The 22157-nt window shown below is 45.2% G+C and overlaps 1 protein-coding gene across 1 annotated transcript in view; it reads right to left on the reverse strand.

The window, feature by feature from the left end:
- Positions 1-22157, reverse strand: part of LOC147097342 (dual oxidase 2-like) — a 145559-nt gene that overhangs the window by 20010 nt on the left and 103392 nt on the right. Inside the window, 5 exon segments of the mRNA XM_085972000.1 lie at positions 3336-3494; positions 6309-6541; positions 18352-18436; positions 19003-19127; positions 21182-21231. Of these exon segments, the coding sequence (XP_085828126.1) occupies positions 3336-3494; positions 6309-6541; positions 18352-18436; positions 19003-19127; positions 21182-21231 (652 nt within the window).

Below are 22157 nucleotides of genomic sequence, written 5' to 3' on the forward strand. Positions count from 1 at the left end.
ATGAGTCCATCCCCTTCCAAGTGGAGAGCGATGCCTCCGACTTCGCCCTAGCCGCGACCCTTAACCAGGCGGGCAGACCCGTGGCCTTTTTCTCAAGGACCCTCCAGGGCCCCGAGACGAGACACTCCTCCGTCGAAAAGGAGGCCCAGGCTATTGTAGAAGCGGTGCGTCACTGGAGGCATTACCTGGCCGGGAAACGATTTACCCTGCTCACTGACCAGCGTTCAGTAGCTTTTATGTTTAATAATAAGCAGAGGGGTAAAATCAAGAACGACAAGATCTTGAGGTGGAGAATCGAACTCTCCACCTACAATTATGATATCTTGTATCGGCCAGGGAAACTCAATGAGCCCCCAGATGCCCTATCACGTGGTACATGCGCCAACGCGCAGAGTGATAGGCTGCAGTCCCTCCACAATGACCTCTGCCACCCGGGGGTCACCAGGTTTTTCCATTTTATCAAATCCCGTAACCTGCCCTACTCCATCGAGGAGGTCAGGACCATGACCAAGAGCTGCCAAATCTGCACCGAGTGCAAACCGCACTTCTATAGGCCGGACAGAGCAAGCCTGATCAAGGCCACCCGCCCCTTCGAACGCCTGAGCGTCGATTTTAAAGGGCCCCTCCCCTCCGCTGACCGCAATGTGTACTTCCTCAACATAGTTGATGAGTACTCCCGTTTCCCCTTTGCCATCCCTTGCCCAGACATGACCAGTACCACGGTCATCAAGTGTCTGAATGACATCTTCGCTCTGTTCGGGTTCCCCAGCTATATACATAGCGACAGGGGCTCATCGTTCATGAGCGACGAACTTCGGCAGTACCTGCTAACAAGAGGTATCGCCACGAGCAGGACCACCAGTTACAACCCCCGGGGGAACGGCCAGGTGGAAAGGGAGAACGCGACGGTTTGGAAGGCAGTCCTCTTAGCACTAAAATCTAAGGGCCTTCCGACCTCCCGCTGGCAGGAGGTCCTCCCTGCAGCGCTTCACTCCATTCGGTCACTGCTTTGTACTGCCACTAATGCGACCCCTCATGAGAAAATGTTCGTTTTCCCCCGGAAGTCTACATCGGGAACCTCGCTACCGGCATGGTTGACTTCTCCTGGGCCCGTCCTACTGCGGAGGCACGTGAGGACGCATAAAACGGACCCCCTGGTCGAGCGGGTGCACCTCCTACACGCCAACCCCCAGTATGCCTGGGTGACATACCCAGACGGGCGGGAGGACACGGTCTCCATACGAGATCTCGCACCCTCGGGTACCCCTGAATTACCACCGTTATCCCCCTTACCACCGTTATCCCCCTTACCACTGTTATCCCCCACCACCCCTCCCAACCCAACCCCTGCAGACGGCATGCCAAAGCCCCAGGAATCTTCGCCAACCACCCAGACACCAGACCCGACGTCGGATGCTGCAACACCACCGCCGCCACCACGACGATCAGGACGTCAGACAAGGCCTCCTGATAGACTTAACTTGTAGTACCCTTCACCCCGCCGGACTTCACATTAAACAAGGGGTGAATGTGGTAAACCACTGTATTGTATATTGCCACCTCTGGGTGGCGCTGTGTATGGAGGCATGCCTCAGCTGACTCCACCCACCACTGTGTGGGTTTCGTTCAGACTTGTTCAGTCACTCACGAAGAAGCATGGTCTCTTCTTAGCTAATAAAAGCCTTATTCATCTCTTCTTTCGACTCATCATCTCTTCTTCGACTCATCACCTTTTATGAAGTAATTGATAAGCGTATCAGAGCTGTCATAAGCCAAGCAATTGATGTCGGCCAAGAGAAACCAATCGCGTTTGCATCACGAACCCTCACAAAGAGCAAAAGAACTTCCAACAGTTCCTGATCGGCAGAAAGTTTACCCTGATAACCGATCACAAACCGCTCCTAGCAATATTGGGGCCCAAATCTGCCATCACTGCAATGGCTGCATCAAGAATGCAACATTGGGCAGTATTGTTGTCACAATATGACTACACGATAGAATATCGCACTTTAAAACAAAACGCAATCGCAGATGTCTTGTCCATGTTACATGAAGACTCATGTTGGGAGTGAAGGTGAGATTTTCACGCTAGGTGCAGTTGACAAAGACTTTCCCGTGAATGCAACTGAGATTGCAGATGAGACTCAAAAGGACTCAGTACTGAAAAGAGCGTATGAAAACACCTTGAATGGATGGACTGATCAGTGTCTGGACACAGATTTGAAACCATTCCATAACCGTTGTACTGAATTGTCTTGTGAGCAAGGTTGTATCAAGTGGGGAAACAGAGTGGTGGTACCTACTTCTTTGAGAGATAGAATTCTGGCCAAACTTCATACTGAACATCCAGGGATCATCAGTATGAAATCAATTGCAAGAAGCTTTGTTTACTGGCCTGGATTGGACAGTGATCTTGAACCACTTGACCATGAACACATACATGAGTTTGACTCAGTTCAGGCTTCATTAACTGAAGTACCAGGTTCAAACAAATCTGAGATAGAAACAGGATCACTTTTGTGTTTGGAACCAAAACAAAACAGCCCGAAAACTGGTTCAACACCAAAACCTTCTGTAAGGAGATCATGAAAGCTCCGCAAACCTGTTATTAAACTGGATTTGTAGTTCATTTAAAAGAAAATAAGCCTGGAGTTTTTGTTATGTGGTACATGTAATGCTGGGAGAGGTGGGACCATAGTTTTGTTGTATTTGAGAGGGGAATACATGTTTTTTTAAAGGGGCAAGCAGTGTAATGTAGTATCACATGGTTTATCACATGGTTTAGTATGAGCATGCTCAGTTCGCTCTGGCCTAGTAAACAAGCACATTGACTAGCAACTCATCAGGTCTCTGTCCTTCATTTGTTCTACCCACATATATTACAAGCTATACAGACCAGAAGGTCCCATGTTCGATTACCAGTCTGTGCTACGTTAGCCACAGCAGTTGAGGCACCACAACTGACCTCCATGTAACTGGGGCTAGAGGAAGGAAAAATCATCCATTTAACCCACTCCCGATTGCTGCCCTGTGACCCTTGCTGAAAATCATGCCCAGGAGGGTGTTGCATGAACACACAGTTGGGGGCTCGACTGTGCTCTCCTCTCTGGTCAAATAGCCTGCTGACACTCACTGTCTAGGCTTATGCATGATCGCCACTTGAGCTAGGTATTAGGAGACCACCAGCGACTATGCAACAGTAGCCCGATAAGAGTCAGCACCTTCAAGAGAGAAGGGAAGAAAGTTGGGAGCGGGGGCGGGGGGAAGCTCACCCTCCTCATTCAAAGCCTAGATCACACTTGAAAAGATATCAGAACACAGTTAAGCGAGTTTACCTTTTTGCATAATATTTTGCTGTTGATAGTTGACATGAAGACAAGATCTTTGAGGATAGATGCAAAAGGTGTCACACCAATCCCTCCTCCTACCAAAACAGACACCTCAAATTTGTTCCATTCTTGGTGGCCCTCACCAAATGGCCCATCCAGATAGATCTAAAGAAAAGATTCTCGGTCTCAGTTACTGGGCTTAGACACTGCGTATACCTTATAGCTTAACTGCTGTTGGCACCTTTGCTATTTATGGCTTTCACAATATAGGACGCGCCTTAAAACCTACCTCTTTGACCAAGCTTTTGGTCACCTGCCCTAATATCTCCTTACGTGGCTCAGTGTCAAATTTTGGTCAAGCGCCTTTGGGACGTTTTACTACATTAAACGCTCTGTATAAATGCGAGTTGTTGTTGTTGTGGTGGCTATTAATTTGGCTGTCCTGGATGGCATTGAGTTCCTTGAGTGTTGTTTTAGCAGTACCCATCCAGGTGAGCGTTGAGTACACCATCACGCTCCTGACCTGAGCCTTGTCGATGGTGGAGAGGCTTTGAGGGGGTCATCAAAGAGTATCCAGACTGTAGCCACAGTGTTGCTATGGTTGGTCCAGTTCAGCTTCTGGTCAATGCGGTTGGTTCTACTTGTGGCATGTGCAAGGAGCGCATATGACAAAATGGCGCACTCCCAGCCCACAATCTTGTTAATGGATGGAAAATAACGGCAGAGAAAGTACATTCGCACAGTAAGTGCTCCTGACCTATTACTAATTGATGCAAAAATGGTACCTTGGAATCATTTATTCTTTCGTACAGCATGGTTAATTTAGTAAAAAGAGAAACAAAGCAAACTGTATTTAGTATTGGCAGTTAGATAATGCATTGGAAACATCTTAGACATAACAATACTGTAATGAGCTGACACATCAGCTTATTCTCATTTATGAAACATCTGTAAACACATTCTGAAGCTTTCATCGCTTGCTGTTAATGGGCGATTAATGTGCTAAGTCATAGGACAAAAGGGTGATCAGTCATGCTGGAATGTTGCGGTGCACTGGAGCCGAAAATAAACTTATTTATGATTGAAATAACGACCATTTTACAAAAATGTAATGCCATATATGAGATAAAGTAAAAAAAAATGGATTAATTCCACTTGAAAGTGGAACCAGCTTGTATATGGCGAGAGTGTAATGGTTATGTGACTGGACTAGTAGTCCAGTGGCCTGGACTAATAATTGCAACATTCTATGATTCTATTTAAATACTTGAAAAGGAACTACAGGAAACTCTTTTTTATCCGGCACCGACGGGACCGGCGTGGTGCCGGTTTATCAAAAAGTCCAGATTACAGAGAGGTATAGTAAAAGGTACGAGAGCCCCGTACACGGCCACAGATCCAGGCGTCCCTGTTGCATAACAACAAGTGCAGGAACCCCGGTTACACGGCCACAGATCCAGGAACGGCCACTAATATGAAGTAAAACTTACCTGAACCTACTCCTGAATTTTGCCGGTTAACAGAGATTTCCGGTTATTTAGGTGCCGGTAAATCGAGAGTTTCCTGTATTTGCTGGGTTGGGGGAAAAGTGCAGGGGAGTGGGACTAATTGGAGAGCTCGTTCAAAGAGCCGGCACAGACACGCTGGGCCGAATGGCCTCCTTCTGTGCTGTATCATTCTATGACCAGGAGGAAAGCAGCGGAACTTTTACTTCCAACAAACAGAGAATGTCAAAAGCAAAATACTGCGGATGCTGGAAATCTGAAATAGAAACAGAGAATGCTGGAAACGCTCAGCAGGTCGGGCAGCATCTGTGGAGAGAGAAACAGAGTTAACGTTTCAGGTCGATGACCTCTCGTCAGAACAGAGAATGCCACCTTGTCTGCAGTACAAGTAGAACAACTGTACCTGGATAAAATCAATTGTGCACGCTGTGCCAATGGTTAAAGGCAGTACGTGCAGAGAGGAATACTTTCAACATGATATATTCTCCTCACCTCCCAGTTAGATAATGCGATTCACAGATAGCATCCACTAGCAGTCTAGGTGGCAAGCTGCAGGATTTGCAGTAGAGATACTCAGTGACCGGTCCTGTTACTAATGCCCAGAGACAGGCAGACAGACCGACAAAGTAAGAACTTGCCTATCACGCCCTAAGGACGCCGCAAAGCACTTCGCAGCTAATGAATTACTTATGAAATGTAGACACTGCTATTACATGGGCAAATGCGCCAGCCAATTTGCACACAAGGCCCCACAAATAGCAAATGAATGAATCTCCAGATAATCTGTTTTGTTGGTATTGGTTTCCGGAGAAACATTATCCAGAACAATGGAAGAACTCTCTGCCCTCCTTCCAAAAGTGTCAAATCTTTTACATCTACGTGAACAAGCAGATAGGGCCTTCAGTTTAACACCTCATCCGAAAGACGGCACCTCCAACAATGCAGCGTTCAGTACTACATTGAAGTGACAGCCTAGTTTATCTGATCGAGTTTTTAAATGGGGCTTGAACATACAACCTTCTGAAGCAGAGATGAAATAAGAACATAAGAAATAGGAGCAGGAGTCGGCCATTTGGCCCTTTGAGCCTGCTCCGCCACTCAATAAGATCATGGCTGATCTTCTACCTCATCTCCACTTTCCTGCACTATCCCCATATCCCTTGATTCCCTTAATATTCAAAAATCTATCGATCTCTGTCTTGAATATACTCAACGACCGAGCCTCCACAGACCTCTGGGGTAGAGAATTCCAAAGATTCTACCAACTAGAAAGTGCTGCCAACTGCGCCAAGCTGCCACTAAAGATGATGGGAAAGGAACAGAAACCATAATGTTCTAATTGGTAGGAGATTTCTTTCTGATTTGGCTGATACTTTACAATTAAAATGCTCCTCCCTACAATTAACTTTAACTAGCCAAATTAAATTTATTGCTGGTAGAAATTGTATAAAATAAGCCTCTGTCCTTTCCTTACCTTTGGGTATCTACCAAGAAGCGATATATTTTCCTGAGAGTATATTTCCCGTAAGCGGATTGTCCATGGTCCAACGGCCCGGATGTGAAGGCTGAGGGTATCTTCATGTGGAGCTGAGGTCAAGGTGAAGGGGTGGTACTCATTTGTTCCCAAGGTAAGGCTTGCAATGCATACCCACTGACCAGACTTATAGTCAAAATCTTTGGGACGTTTAAATTCAAGGTTAGTAACACCTACAACAAAAAAACAATGCTTTATTTGCTGGTGCCTTCTTCAGACACAAAAGCCACATTTTTACAGTACTTTTAGCAACAGGGATGAAAGACTTGCTCATTGTGTTCTGTGCAAATTTAGTTAAGATGTCTTAATCCAGTTCCTATTGGGAAATAACAACAGGAAAAACTCAGCAGGCTAGGGCAGCATCGGTGGAGAGAGAAACAGAGTTAACGTTTCAGGTCGATGACCTTTCGTCAGAACTGGAAGAAAAGCAGGAAATGGAAAGCAGGTTTAGGGGCTGGGAAAAGGGGGAGGGGATGAAAGAACAAAAGGGAAGGTCAGTGATAGGATAGAAAGCAGGAGAGGTTAAGAGACATTGAGAGACATTAAGAGATATTCAAGGCAAGGAGAGGTGGAAATGAGACAGGTTGAGGAACAAAGGATGGCTCTAGATGGGGTGTGAATTGCGCCGGCAGAATGAAGGACAGCTGAAGGGAGAGAAGAAAAAACAAAAAGTGTGGATTAAAAAAAAGAAAATATATATATGTGATAGGGGCCGAGGTTATGATCTGAAATTGTTGAACTCTCTGTTGAGTCCAGAGGGCTGTAGAGTACCTAATCGAAAGATGAGGTGCTGTTCCTCCAGTTCCTAGTGGGCATGGCTCCACAGGACAAAAGCACAGCTAATTCAGCACTAACTGGCCACAGTGTGGTTGGAGTGGGGAGTGTAAAATTGTTGCATTGGTCCAGTTGGGGAATTTTCTTTTGAGGTTGCTCCAGAGTACAGGGAGGGTCAACCTGCATCTAACTGTGCTCTACTTGACCTGGGAGTGTTGGATCCATACACTGAGTGCCTGAAATGGTATGTATTTCATTCCCCTGCACTAACATCCTTTACCTAGATTAGAGAAAAATTCCCCAAAACAAAGGGGTTAATTCTAACCTAACTCGATGGGCAGGAACCCCATGGCATGGGGTGAAATGCCGGTTTTACACCCCGCCTAGTATTAACCTCTAATATAAAAAGAAAATACTGCAGATGCTGGAAATCTAAAATAAAAACAGAAAATGCTGGAGATACTCAGCAGGTTAGGCAGCATCTGTGAAGAGAGAAACAGTGTTAACGTTTCAGGTCGATGACGAAAGGTCTAAATAGAAAAGTTTAAATATATTAAAAATGATTTTCCCAACATTTTCTTACCTCTGAAACTCACCAGTGTACCATTGGATCCTTTACACCACTTCTGCAGCTGTCGTCAATGCACCAACATTACAGTAGACCCACAGCACGCCACACTTACCTGACCTTGGGCTGGATTTTCTCAGCTCCGAGGAGGCAGGTATGGAGGTGGGACTGCCGGGAAAGTTGCAGAATTTGGGGGTGGGTGGCAAACCCGCCCCCAACCCACCTTAATGCCATCTTGCCAGGAGGCGGGTTGCCGTCCGGCCCCGGGTCCCGTCTCCTTGGAGGCGGGAAGGGATTAAAGCCTAATAACTGCCTGTTAACAGGTAGTTATCAGGCAGAAAATAGGATTATCCCCATTATTCATGCTGAAGTGCGAGCTTCCCGACCTGGGGGAACCCCACCGGGATGTAGGAGATGAGTATGAGGTCTGCAGGGGTGTCGGAGGGGTCTGAAAGTGTGATGTAGAGGTGAGTGATGGGTGCAAGTGTGAAGTGGTAAGTATGTGAGGTGAGTGAAAAGTGTTAGAAAATGTTAACTTACCTTTGTTTCTGCCTACAGCCTTCAGCCGCTGTGGAGCTGGAGTCCCCGACATCTCCATTGTAGAGATCACAGATTAGCTGTTGCATCCTCCGATCCAACAGCCAACTGATTTCTGCAAAGTAGAAAGGTTTGATGAGTCCTGAACACAAGGACTCATCAAACTACACAGAATGTCAATGTTTGACAGCTTCACAGAGCTGTCAAACGATGATATTTCTTCTTTCAAAAGTTCTTGACAGATGACACGTCCTTGACGTGCTCTGTCATTGGCTTCCCCCTAATTGGGGGGAGGTTCCTAGAGAGCAAATAATAAAAATGACAACAGAGAAGGTCATAGACTTAGGTAGCAGTGGGGAAATTAAAAACCAGAGCATGTCAGGAAGGGGCAGAAGGTATGGAGTAAAAGGTAAAGTAATAAAAAGGGCAAAAGCAGGAACTAAGTGTCACAAAACATATTTGAAAGTTCTCTATCTGAATGCACGTAGCATTTGTAACAAAATAGACGAGTTAATGGCACAAATAACTACATATGGGTATGATCTTGTGGCCATTACAGAAACATGGCTGCAGGGTGACAATGCCTGGGAAGTAAACATACCAGGTTATTTAACGATCAGGAAGGACAGGCAGGAAGGAAGGGGAGGTGGGGTGGCTATGTTAATAAAGGAAGGAATCACTGTAATACAGAGAAATGATATTGGGTCAAAAGATCAGGATAATGAAACAGTTTGGGTGGAGGTAAGGAATAATAAGGGGAAAAAAACACTAGTGGGCGTAGTCTATAGGCCTCCGAACAGTTGCAACTCTGTTGGACGGAGTATCAATCAGGAAATAGTTGAGGCTTGTAATAAGGGAACATCTATAATTATGGGGGATTTTAACTGTCATATTAATTGGACAAATCAAATTGGGCAGGGCTGCCTTGAGGATGAGTTCATTGAGTGTATTAGGGATGGGTTTCTTGAGCAGTATGTAACTGAACCGACCGGGGGCAAGCAACCTTAGATCTGGTCCTGTGTAACGAGACAGGATTAATTAAAAATGTCCTAGTAAAGGATCCCCTTGGAATGAGTGACCATAACATGGTTGAATTCCATATTCAATTAGAGGGTGAGAAGGTTGGATCTCAAACAAGCGTGCTAAGCTTGAATAAAGGAGACTATGAAGGTATGAGAGCGGAATTGAGTAGAGTGGATTGGGAAAATAGATTAATGATCTATTAATCTATCTATGTATCTATTAAAAATGATACATGATCAGTGGTGTACATTTAAGGAGTTATTTTACAACTTCCAAAAAATATATATTCCACTGAGAAGAAAAGGGTGTAAAAGAAAAGACAGCCATCCGTGGCTAAGTAAAGAAATTAAGGATAGTATTCAACTAAAAATAAGGGCATATAAGGTAGCCAAATCTAGTGGGAGGATAGAGGATTGGGAAAACTTTAAAAGACAGCAAAAAATAACAAAAAGATTGATTAAGAAAGGGAAGATAGATTATGAAAGTAAATTAGCAAAAAATATAAAAACAGATAGTAATAGTTTTTATAGTTATATAAAAGGAAAAAGGGTGGCTAAAGTAAATGTTGGTCCCTCAGAGGATGAGACTGGGAAATTAATGGTGGGAAATATGGAGATGGCAAAAACACTGAATGAATATTTTGTATCAGTCTTTACAGTAGAGGACACTAAGAATATCCCAACACTGGACAAACAGGGGGCTTTAGCGGGGGAGGAGCTAAACACGATCAAAATCACTAAGGAAGTGGTACTCGGTAAAATAATGGGACTCAAGGCGGATAAATCACCTGGACCTGATGGCTTACATCCTAGGGTCTTGAGGGAAGTGGCGGTAGGGATTGTGGATGCATTGGTAATAATTTTCCAAAACTCCCTGGACTCAGCAAAGGTCCCGGCAGACTGGAAAACTGCTAATGTAACACCCTTATTTAAAAAGGGCAGTAGACAGAAGGCTGGAAACTATAGACCGGTTAGCCTAACATCTGTGGTAGGTAAAATTTTGGAGTCCATTATTAAGGAGCCAGTAACAGGACATTTGGATAATCATAATTTAATAGGACAAAGTCAGCATGGTTTTATGAAGGGGAGGTCATGTTTGACAAATTTGCTGGAGTTCTTTGAGGAAGTAACATATAGGGTGGATAAAGGGGAACCAGTGGACGTAGTGTATTTAGACTTCCAAAAGGCATTTGACAAGGTGCCACACAAAAGATTATTGCTTAAGATAAAAAATCACGGGATTGGGGGTAATATTCTGGCATGGATAGAGGATTAGCTATCTAACAGAAGGCAGAGAGTTGGGATAAATGGTTCATTCTCAGACTGGCAATCAGTAACTATTGGTGTTCCGCAGGAGTCAGTGCTGGGTCCCCAACTCTTTACAATCTACATTAACGATTTGGAGGAGGGGACCGGTGTAACATATCAAAGTTTGCAGATGATACTAAGATGGGAGGGAAAGTAGTGAGTGAGGAGGACATAAAAAACCTGCAAGGGGACATAGACAGGCTAAGTAAGTGGGCAGAAATTTGGCAGATGGAATACAATACTGGAAAGTGTGAGGTTATGCACTTTGGCAGGAAAAATCGTAGAGCAAGTTATTATCTTAATGGCAAGAAACTGGAAAGTACTGAAGTACAAAGGGATCTGTGGGTCCTGGTGCACGAAACTCAAAAGGTTAGTATGCAGGTGCAGCAAGTGATTAAGAAGGCCAATGGAATGTTGGCTTTCATTGCAAGGGGGATAGAATATAAAAATAGGGAGGTATTGCTTCAGTTGTACAAGGTATTGGTGAGACCGCACCTGGAATACTGCATACAGTTTTGGTGTCCATACTTAAGAAAAGGCATACTTGCTCTCGAGTCAGTACAAAGAAGGTTCACTCGGTTAATCCCGGGGATGAGGGGATGGACATATGAGGAGAGGTTGAGTAGATTGGGACTCTACTCATTGGAGTTCAGAAGAATGAGAGGCGATCTTATTGAAACATATAAGATTGTGAAGGGATTGGATCGGGTGGATGCGGGGAGGATGTTCCCGATGATGGGTGAAACTAGAACTAGGGGGCATAGTCTTAGAATAAGGGGCTGCTCTTTCAAAACTGAGATGAGGAGGAACTACTTCACTCAGAGGGTGGTAGGTCCATGGAATATGCTGCCCCAAAAAGCTGTAGAAGCTACATCATTACATAAATTTAAAACAGAAATAGACAGTTTCCTAGAAGTAAAGGGAATTAAGGGTTACGGGGAGCAGGCAGGAATTTGGACATGAGTCTAGGTTCGGATCGGTCATGGCCCTGTGGGTAGCGGAGCGGGCCCAGGGGCCGTGTAGCCTGATCCTGCTCCTATTTCGTGTGTCTAATTCTGTTAGATTCAGGAGATGGTTCTGTGATAGTAGATTGGCGGTTAGGATCAGATCAGCCATAATCTTATTGAATGGCGGAGCAGGCTCGAGGGGCCGATTGGCCTACTCCTGCTCCTATTTCTTATGTTAATTGGCCTGCTGAGCCCGCCAGGTGGGCTTAACAAGGTTAATCAGGAGAAATTCCCGCTGGTGGGACAGAAGCTGATGGAGGCGGGATTGAAACCCGGCAAGCAGCAGTCCCACCTCCAAAAGCTTCCCATTCAGAAAATCCAGCCCATGGTGTCCGGACGTCGGGAAGCCCGCAGTAGACCTATCAAAACAACAAAAAGCCTCTTAACTGCCTGTTAACAAGTGCCTCTAATCCTCTTCCAACCGCTAGGTGTCAGTTCCCTGCACAAATCGATGAAGCATACCGCAAGGCTTCTGCAATAATGCGATCTATAACACGATTGGTGTCGATTGTGTCTGATGCCATATTTTTAATAGCGTATTACTGCCCAGTAATTTAAACTGAAAGACAAATACATCAAATTAATAAATGGAGGACAGTACAATGGTCCATCCCTATTTTATTGCCCATCACTAATTGCCCTTGAGAAGGTGGTGGTGAGCTGCCATTTCAGAGGGCAGTTAATAGTCAACCACGTTACTGTGGGTCTGGACTGGGTAAGGATGGCAGATTTCCTTCCCTAAAGGACATTAGTGATGAGTTTTTACACCAATTCGATAGTTTCACGGTCGCCATTACTGATACCAGTATTTTTTTAAATTCCAGATTTATTTAATTAACTGAATTTAAATTCCCCAGCTGCTGTGGTGGGATTTGAACTCGCGTCTCTGGATCATTAGTCCAGGCCTCTGGATTACTAGTCTAGTAAACATAACCACTATGATACCGTTCCCCCGATGTACTGACCACAAAATTTTTACTTATATTTTTCAAGGTGAAATCCATTCAGATGTGCTGTATGCCATGATTTGACGCATTCATTTTTGAACAGACAACCGCAGGCAATATCCCGTTATTACTGTGAGCACTAGTTCGCAAAATCGGCCCTATAATATAAAGAAATGTTCAGGAAGTTGCACAAGATGTAGGAACTGACATAGCTGTTGGGAAGGATTTAAACTAGTTTGTCAGGGGGCTGGGAACCTAAGTGTGGGCCCAGAAACGGAGAGAAACAGAGCTGGAAGTGCAAGTTAGAAAAGTAGTCAGCAAAACTAGTAGGGAGCAGAAACAAAGGCCAACAGTAAAGAGGGTCAAAGTGCAGAAAAACATTAAACAGGCAAAGTTGAAGGCACTTTATCGAAATGCACACAGCATTCGCAACAAGGTGGATGAATTAAGGGCAAAATAGAAGTAAATGGATATGATATAATTGCCATTACAAAGACATGGTTGCAGGGTAACCAAAGCTGGGAACTGAATGTTCCAGGGTACTCAACATTTAGGAAGGACAGACAAAAAGGAAAAGGAGGTGGCGTAGCGCTGTTAATAAGGGATGAGATCGGCATGGTAGAGATAAAAGATCTTGGCTCGGCAGATCGTGATGTTATAAGGATTACGGGGGCTTCCTTTAAACTGGTTTAAAGTAATTTCCTGGTCTTGCAGCCTTTGCCTGCACATCAGACCAATTCCAATAAAACCAATTTAGAAACAGCGGTTTTGAATCGCTACCCCTCCTTTAGTTCTGAGTGGAGGAACTTATAATTAATGATATTAAAACGGAACAAGTGGTTTGGATGAGAGAACAAAAATCAAGCTTTATTAACTAAAAGAAACTACAATCACAATATCAAACTATCCCACACGAACACAGTAAAATTGTAAAACTATATATCAAGGGGGTACACACGGCAAAAACGAGGGATACAATGGCTACAATGTATTTAAACAATCTTAGCAATTCCCTTAAATCACCATCCCCCCTTAACTCCTGCTAGGTTGCCTTGTGTGGAGTCAGAAACTCTGCTCACATGTTGTCCAGCGAAGAGAGAGAGAGAGAGAGAGAGAGAGAGAGAGCTCACCTATGATCCCAGGAAGTCAAGAGAGCCAGAGCTGGCTTCAGCATCTATCTTTATACCTGGTGAGCCCCCCCTGCCGTTCTGCCTTGCAAGGGCTGTGTGCAAAAATTCCCCACCCAAAAGGGTCAAAAGCTGTGATAGGCTAACTCAAAGTGGTTAGATTGAGTTAATGTGATTTTCAGAGCTCCCTGTGCTGAAACAAAAGGGAGCTACAGCTGCTCTATTGTCCAGCGCTGGGTGATTGGAAACCCATTCAAATGTTAATGCTTCCCATTCAAGGTGCAAAAGTCTCTTCTGCAGTTTCAGGTGTATCTAAACAAATGCTAATAGCATTCAGTTGCTTTGTAAACAAAGCATTGTCCTTTGTCTTCATTGAACCTTACTTCCAGACACAGAAAGCTGCATTCCAAGCCTTTTTGTCTCGGCCATGTGGTGACTGCCATTTTATCCCTGGAAATTTAAAAGCACATCGCTCAGGGATCCTTTAATCAAAAAAAATGAATCTTCAGAACTGTAAATTATTGCGAATTCTTACAATGTAGAACTGGAATCAGTTTGGGTGGAGCTAAGAAACAGCAAAGGGCGGAAAACATTGTTGGGAGTTGTGTATAGGCCACCAAACAGTAATGGTAATGTAGGGCACGGTATCAATCAAGAGATTAGAAGTGTATGTAACAAGGGCAATACGGTAATCATGGGGGACTTTAATCTACATATTGACTGCGCAAATCAAATGACCACTAATGGTGTGGAGGACGAATTCTTGGAAAGCATGCAAGATGGTTTCCTGGATCAATATGTGGAGGAACCAGCCAGGGAACAGACTATTCTGGATCTGGTACTGTGTAATGAGAAAGGGCTAATCAATAATCTTGTGGGAAAGGGGCCTTTAGGGACAAGTGACCATAATATGATTGAATTTTACATTAAGTTTGAGAGTGATGTAGTCCAATCTGAAACTAAGGTCTTCAATCTAAACAGAGGAAACTACAAGGGTATGAGGGACAAGTTGGCCATGGTAGATTGGGAGACTACACTAAAAGGTATGAAGGTGGACATACATTGGCTAACATTCAAGGAAATAATGCATAATTTGCAAAAAACATATATTCCTCTAGGGCATAAAAACCCAAAAGGAAAAGTGATCCAACCATGGCTAACAAAAGAAATTAAAGCTAGTGTTAAGTCAAAGAGGAAGCTTATAAAGTTGCCAGAAAAAGCGGTTAGCCTGAGGATAGGGATTTTTTTAGAAATCAGCAAAGGGGGACCAAGAAATTGATAAAGAAAGGGAGAATGGAATATGAGCACAAACTAGCAAAAAATATAAAAACGGATTGTAAAAGCTTCTATAGGTATGTGAAAAGGAAAAGACTGGCAAAGGTAAATGTAGGTCCTTTACAGTCAGAGATGGGAGAATTTATAATGGGGAATGAGGAAATGGCAGAGAAATTAAATAAATACTTTGTTTCCGTCTTCACAGAGGAAGACACAAAAAACCACCCAGAAATACGAGAAAACCAAGGGTGTGGCGAGAATGAGGAACTTAAAGAAATTATTATTAGTGAAAAAACAGTACTAGCAAAATTAATAGGACTAAAAGTCGATAAATCCCAAGGATGACCTACATCCTAGGGTTTTGAAAGAGGTGGCCATTGGAATAGAGGACGCATTGGTTGTCATCTTCCAAAATTCTATAGATTCTGGAACGATTCCTGCAGATTGGAGGATAGCAAATGTAACCCCGCTATTTAAGAAAGGAGGGAGAGAGAAAACGGGGAACTACAGACCCGTTAGCCTCACATCGGTAGCTGGGAAAATGCTGGAATCTATTATAAAGGATGCAATAACTGGGCACTTAGAAACTAATAGTAAGATTGGGCAGAGTCAACATGGATTTATGAAAGGGAAATCCTGTTTGACAAACCTATTGGAGTTCTTTGAGGATGTAACTAGTGGAGTAGTCAAAGGGGAATTGGTAGATGTGGTGTATCTGGATTTCCAGAAGGCCTTCGATAAGGTCCCACCCAAAAGGTTGGTGAATAAAATTAGGGCACATGGAATTGGAGGTAATATATTAGCATGGATTGAGACTTGGTTAACAGACAGAAAACAAAGAGTAGGGATAAACGGGTCTTTTTCAGGATGGCAGGCTGTGACTAGTGGGGTACTGCAAGGATCAGTGCTTGGGCCTCAGCTATTCACAATCTATATCAATGATTTGGATGAGGGGACTAAATGTAACATTTCCAAATTTGCTGATGATACAAAGCTAAGTGGCAGTGTCAGTTGTGAAGAGGATGTGAAGAGGCCTCAAGGGGATCTCGACAGGCTCAGTGAGTGGGCGAGAACATGGCAGATGGAATATAATGTGCATAAATGTGAAGTTATCCACTTTGGTAGAAAAAACAGAAAGGCAGAGTATTTCCTAAATGGTGAAAGATTGGGGAATGCAGATGCTCAAAGGGACCTGAGTGTCCTTGTACATGAGCCACTGAAAGTGAATGTGCAGATGCAGCAAGCCATTAGGAAGGCAAATGGTATGCTGGCCTTCATTACAAGAGGATTTGAGTACAGGAGTAAAGAAGTCTTACTCCAACTATATAGAGCCTTGGTGAGAACACACCTGGAGTACTGTGTACAATTTTGGTCTCTTTACCTGCCTCGCCAACCCCCTGAGATCGTATCCCGCCACCCTTCTGATTCCCCCTCCAGCCTCCTTACTGGGGCCTCTGACCACCACCACCTCCACCCCACGAGGCCTCCAATCTCCCCTCCAGCCTCCGATCTACAGCCCCCGACTCCGACGATTGTAGCCCAGGACCCCCCTCCAGCCCACTGCCCCCACCCACCGCCGCAACCCCGCACCCCCCCGCTCCATCACCACCAACCTCCAGACCGTCACCCCGCTGAAGATCTGCAGCTCCCCATCACTCCGAATTTCCATGGCCTTCTGACTGCCACCCCCCTAATCCCTCCCTCCCTGCGGACTGCAACTGCAAGCCTGCCCGCCCGACAGCCAACCAGTCTCTCCATCTGGCTGGCTGTGGGCGGGAAACAGAGATTCAAAATATTAATCAGGCCCTGCCGTTAAATTCGGCATGCCCGAGGGAAACCCGTTCTCCCAGGTTTCCTGACTGCATTGCAGCACCCCCCCCCCGTGTCTCCAATTCCGGCCCATGTGACTCCTGCCTACGTTCAACATTTAACACTTGGCTGCATTAAATTTCATCTGGTATTGTTAGGCTCTTTCACACATACTGGTTAGCTTATTCTGTAATTATGGGCTGCCTCCTTCGATATTGTGAACCAAGTGGACATAATTATATGTCAGGGGTTGTTGCTTGTGATACTAGGCGCCAGTGCAGCTCTAAATAAACACTCAAACCTTGAACCCTTGCCTGCAGGTTCTTGGAACACTGTTGGACTCTTGCCCACATCTTAGGATAAATACCTGCTTGACTGAGTCACCCTTTCGTTTGTTTGCACCCGGCTTGCAAACTGTGACATTGCAATCAATACCAATATTACCGAAATAAGATATCAGTAGTTTAGTTACTGCTAAGTAACACTCAACCACTAAAAAAAAAATTAACATGAGCTCGAATCTACAGCAAATTTATGGACAGAGTAGATCTGATTTTCTCTTTCTGGTGCGGGGGGCTGTGGGTGGAAAACTAGTGCTAATGAAAGCAAAATCAGGCGGGTGTACGACGAGCACCGGATCCACCACTCCTGCCAGATTTCCACCCCTACTGAAAGTGAAAATGACTTTTTTTGCTACCAACAGGTGAATAGAGTAAAATATACTTGGGACCTATGCTTTCCCCTCTGTCCCTCTTTTGTTCCCGTTCGCTCTCCTTCCTCATTGTTCATGCCCATTTGCTAATTCAGTTCTATCAGCGAGAGTAGTGCTGGCATTCACCGGCACAGGTGAGAGATCGCAGTTCCCCCCGTATGCAACTTTCCCAGTGCAGTAGAGTTGGTAAATCTGATTACTGACACACAAGTACACACGTCAATATGGCAAATGAGGTGAGAGGAACCACACCCCACAGAGGGAAAGGGAAGAGGAGGAAACTGGCAGAAAAAAAATAAAAACTACGAAAAGGGGAAAAAATGATTAAAATAAATGGATATTGAATCGAATTAAACAGTAGTACGTTTTAAAGGCTGAACAATGGGGGTGCGTTTTTTGAGCACACGCTGGTAATGGGAAAATCTACATGTAAGCAGCAAGAGTTGAAAAACGTAGGCAATGCACCCATGATTTTGGGTCAATAACCAGGAGGCAGAGATTTAAAGTAATTGGTAGAAGGATTAGAGGGGAATTGAGGAGAACTTTTTTCACCCAGAGGGCGGTGGGGGTCTGGAACTCACTGCCTGAAAGGGTGGTAGAGGCAGAAATCCTCATCACATTTAAAAAGTACTTGGATGTACACTTGAAGTGCCGTAACCTACAGGGCTCTGGACCAAGAGCTGGAAAGTGGGATTAGGCTGGGATAGCACTTTATCAGCCGGAACAGACACGATGGGCCGAGTGGCCTCCTCCTGTGCCATAAATTTCTATGATTTTAATTGTTCTCGGGATGTGACTGACACTGGTAAGGCCATATTACTGCTCAACCCTAAATACCCTGAGAAAGTGGGAGCGTTTTTTTTTTATAGCTATTGCTTTGACAACTGAGTGGCTTACCAAACCACCATTTAAAGTCAACCATGCAGTGTGGGGCTGGAGTCGGCTGTAGGCCAGATCGGGTAGGGGTGGCAGATTTGCTTCCCTGAAGAACATTTATGAACCAGGTGAGGTTTTTTTTAAAACGACAATTTGGCATCATACATGGTCTATTTTTGGTACCAGCTCACAGATTACCAGATGTATTGAACTTGCCAGGACCTCTGTGTTGGTCGTCCAGTACCATCGTAACTATATTACCGTATGGAGGAATTTCTTCTCTCAGAGGGTCGTGAATCTTTGGAATTCTCTTCCCCAGAGAGCTGTGGAGGCTGGGTCATTGAATATATTTAAGGTGGAGATAGACAGATTTTTGAATGATAAGGGAGTCAAAGGTTATGGGGAGCGGGCAGGGAAGTGGAGTTGAGGCCAAGATCAGATCAGCCCTGATCTTATTGAATGGCGGAGCAGGCTCGAGGGGCCAAATGACCGACTCCTGCTCCTACGTCTTATGTGCTTATGTTCTTATTTGCACGGGCAGTGGGCAAAGTTCACTGCCACCAGCGCTTACTCGGATGATTACCTCAAGTTGAATCTAATCTTTGTCTCCAACCAAAATTTTCACTAGGGGTTGTTGACTTCATTGTGAATTTGTAAAAAATGTCCCCTTACCAAGATGTATATCACTATGTAGAGGTGGTGCGACACCCAGAACGCTCTAAAGCTAATGCGTCTGAAATAGTACAGGGCAAAGACATGTAGAATGGAAAAGACAAAAAGAAGAACTCCAGTCATCCCTGAAAAACAAAAGACATTGAGTGAATAGTGATTAAAGTTTCACCTGATGGATTATTCTCCACTAATGCACGGCTGAGCAAAACTGAGCTTCCCGACAGTGGCTGTTAATTCTTTGCAAGTCTTTTGGATTAAAGGGTTAATTCAAGGGAAGTATTGACAGGCACCAGGTGGAGCAAAGGAATAAAACACTTGGGGGGAAAAATTCAGTATCGCCCCGTTTGGGGCGCCATTATCGGCCGTGCGCAAAGTTTAGCGCCTGGCGCTAATTATCGCCTCCGACGGCAAACTTGGCTTTTATCGCCCCTGGAGGTGATTGGAGCGCTAAATCAGGCACTTCACACCTGTCTTAAGGTGCAAGGGCCGAGGAGCGAGGCGCTACCTCAGAGCACTGGCGAAGCAAGGAAGGGCAAATCAAAATGAACCTGCAAAGTGCTGCTCAGTACCCAAAACTCCTTCACACAGCGTTGAATCTCTCCAGAAGTCAGTCTCTCTCTCTCAGAATGTGTGGTGCAAAAATGTCACCAACAAAAAAAGGCAGGAAGCGGTCGCCTTTAAATAGCGCTCCCCCAGTCCCTTTCTGACTGCAAAACGTTCCCCTCAACCTGTCGTTGCCAGCGGCAGTCGGTAAGGCAGGGGGCGCCACTCAATATCCGGTCCGGGGCGCTACCGGGGCGTTGCACGCTCGACTGACGTCACGATCTGCTGGCGCAGGAGATCGTGGCAGTAGTGTTTAGCGTCGCCGCAAAATGTCTAGTTAATTTCGCGAGCGGCGCAAACATCGCAGCGCCCGGGTGCTAGTTGCTTTGCGCCCCATTAGCGCCCTCTTAAGGCACTAACAGGAGGCGCAAACCAACTGAATTTTTCCCCCTTGGAGCTGCATCCAGCCCAAGCTAACTTGGCCAAAATCTCCTCTCTCTCCCCTAGCTGTATGGTCACAAGTTCAAAGACTTTTTAGCTACGAGGAAAGATTGGATAGGCTGGGATTGTTTTCTTTGGAACAGAAGAGGCTGAGGGGAGAAATTGAGCATAAAATTATGAGGGGCCTAGATAGAGTGGATAGTAATTACCTATTTCCCTTAGCAGAGAGATCAATAACCAGAGGGGCATAGATTTAAAGTAATTGGTAGATGATTAGAGGGGAGTTGAGGAGAACTTTTTTCACCCAGAGGGTGGTGGGGGTCTGGAACTCACTGCCTGAAAGGGTGGTAGAGGCAGAAACCCACATCACATTTAAAAAGTACTTGGATATGCACTTGGAGTGCCGTAACCTGCAGGGCTACGGACCAAGAGCTGGAAAGTGGGATTAGGCTGGATAGCTCTTTGTCGGCCGGCACAGACACGATGGGCCGAAGGGCCTCCTTCTGTGCCGTAAATTTCTATGATCCTATTCTATGATAGTTTCAATTTCATTTCCAACAGGCAGGAGTCTGCAGCTCTAATCAGTCCATTACTTAACACTAATTGTCACTAAATTAGTATTTCACTCAGAGGAGATGACTACAATGAGAAATGGAACTATTACTGTGTTGTAATATGAGTGCTTTTCTGAGCTTTGGGTGAATGAGGAAATTTACCCTGAACCGTGGCCTAAGGTATCTCATTGTTCCATTCATCAGCACAGATGTAGGGAGACATACAGACCTATAAGGCCCCAGGTTCAAGCCCCGATTAGTGTCGAGTTAGCTGATCACAACTAGGGTAATTACAATTGACATGAGCTTCCCTGGGCTAGGGAGAGAAAGAAAATAACCCCGGGTTTACATTCCAGATTGCTATCCAGGTTAACGGATGGAAAGTGCATGTTGATGGGACAGGGATAGGCACAGGACAGGCTTGGTTGTGGGGCTCCCCACAGTCAAAGAGGTCATCAACACACATTATCCAAGAATGGCCACTTGGCTGCGATCCCGACGGGCTCCCAGCACCAGTGAATATTTGTTGCTGGGCTTGTAGTTAGTTGGCCCGTTGCAAGACATTATATGGTACCACAAGTCAACTATTTTGTACACAAGTCTTTCTTTATAAAATTCAGCCTTGAGGGGGGTGGAAGTACCTGTGATATTCTGAAAGAACCACCAGTAATACTTCAGGGGAAGTTCAGACCTACAGGAAAAAGGAGACACCATGAGTTATGGGATGTAGCAAGGGTGCATTAAATTGAGTAGATCAAAGATCGTGGGAAACGTTGCAGTCTGTTTAGTATTCAAAGTGTGAGCTATTGCAACCTGTCTAATACCACTCACTTCTAGGCCTAGAAAATCAGGTGTAAAATGGGCGCCCAAGTGTCCAATATGACAGGCGGTGTACGCACGCACATTCCACACCGGAAGCGTGCCACCTGCTATATTGATAAAGGCTGCAGTATATGTGTATCCAGGATCCACGCCTGAAACAGGCGTTAGTCCTTTTGTATATGCAAATAGGGGTCCTAACGCCTGGCTTAGGACTCCTTCCCAAAATTGGGCAGGGCCTGAACGCAGCTGCCGCCGAGGCCTGCTGTGCTGAGGATAACCAGACCTCCATGCGGTTGACCCTGGAGGTCCTTGAAGGGAGGCCGCCGCCGCCAAAAAAAAAGAAAAGTTACGTTTCGTAGAAAATGCTTACCTGAATGTGGAGGCCTGCTCCTCCCGGCTCCACAGCCGTCCCACAGATCGTTGCCGACTCCCGCTCACCCCCCCCCCCCCCGCCTCTCCTGCCTTCCAGGATCTACCCGAAGGCCTGCTGCCAGTGCAGCAGCTGCCCGGGGAATTGATGTCTGCTTCACCGGCGAGCTGCCCAGGGAAGATCAGGAGGCTAATTTAAAGGAAGCCCGAGGTCCAATTTCAATCTGTTCCGGCGCAAGGATGGTTCCGCGCTTAAACATCACTAAAACAGAGATTATCTGGCCATTTAATCTCGTTGCTTTGTGGAACTTTGATGTGTGCAAATTGACTGGCTGTGTTTCCCTACATTACAACAGCGACTACACTTCAACTGTACTTCATTGGCTATGAAGCCCTTTGGGACGTCCTGAGGTTGTGAGAGGTACA

This window comes from Somniosus microcephalus, chromosome 32 (genome assembly GCF_052327205.1).
Source record: "Somniosus microcephalus isolate GS21.2 chromosome 32, FLI_Smic_1.0, whole genome shotgun sequence".
Classification (NCBI taxonomy): Eukaryota; Metazoa; Chordata; class Chondrichthyes; order Squaliformes; family Somniosidae; genus Somniosus; species Somniosus microcephalus.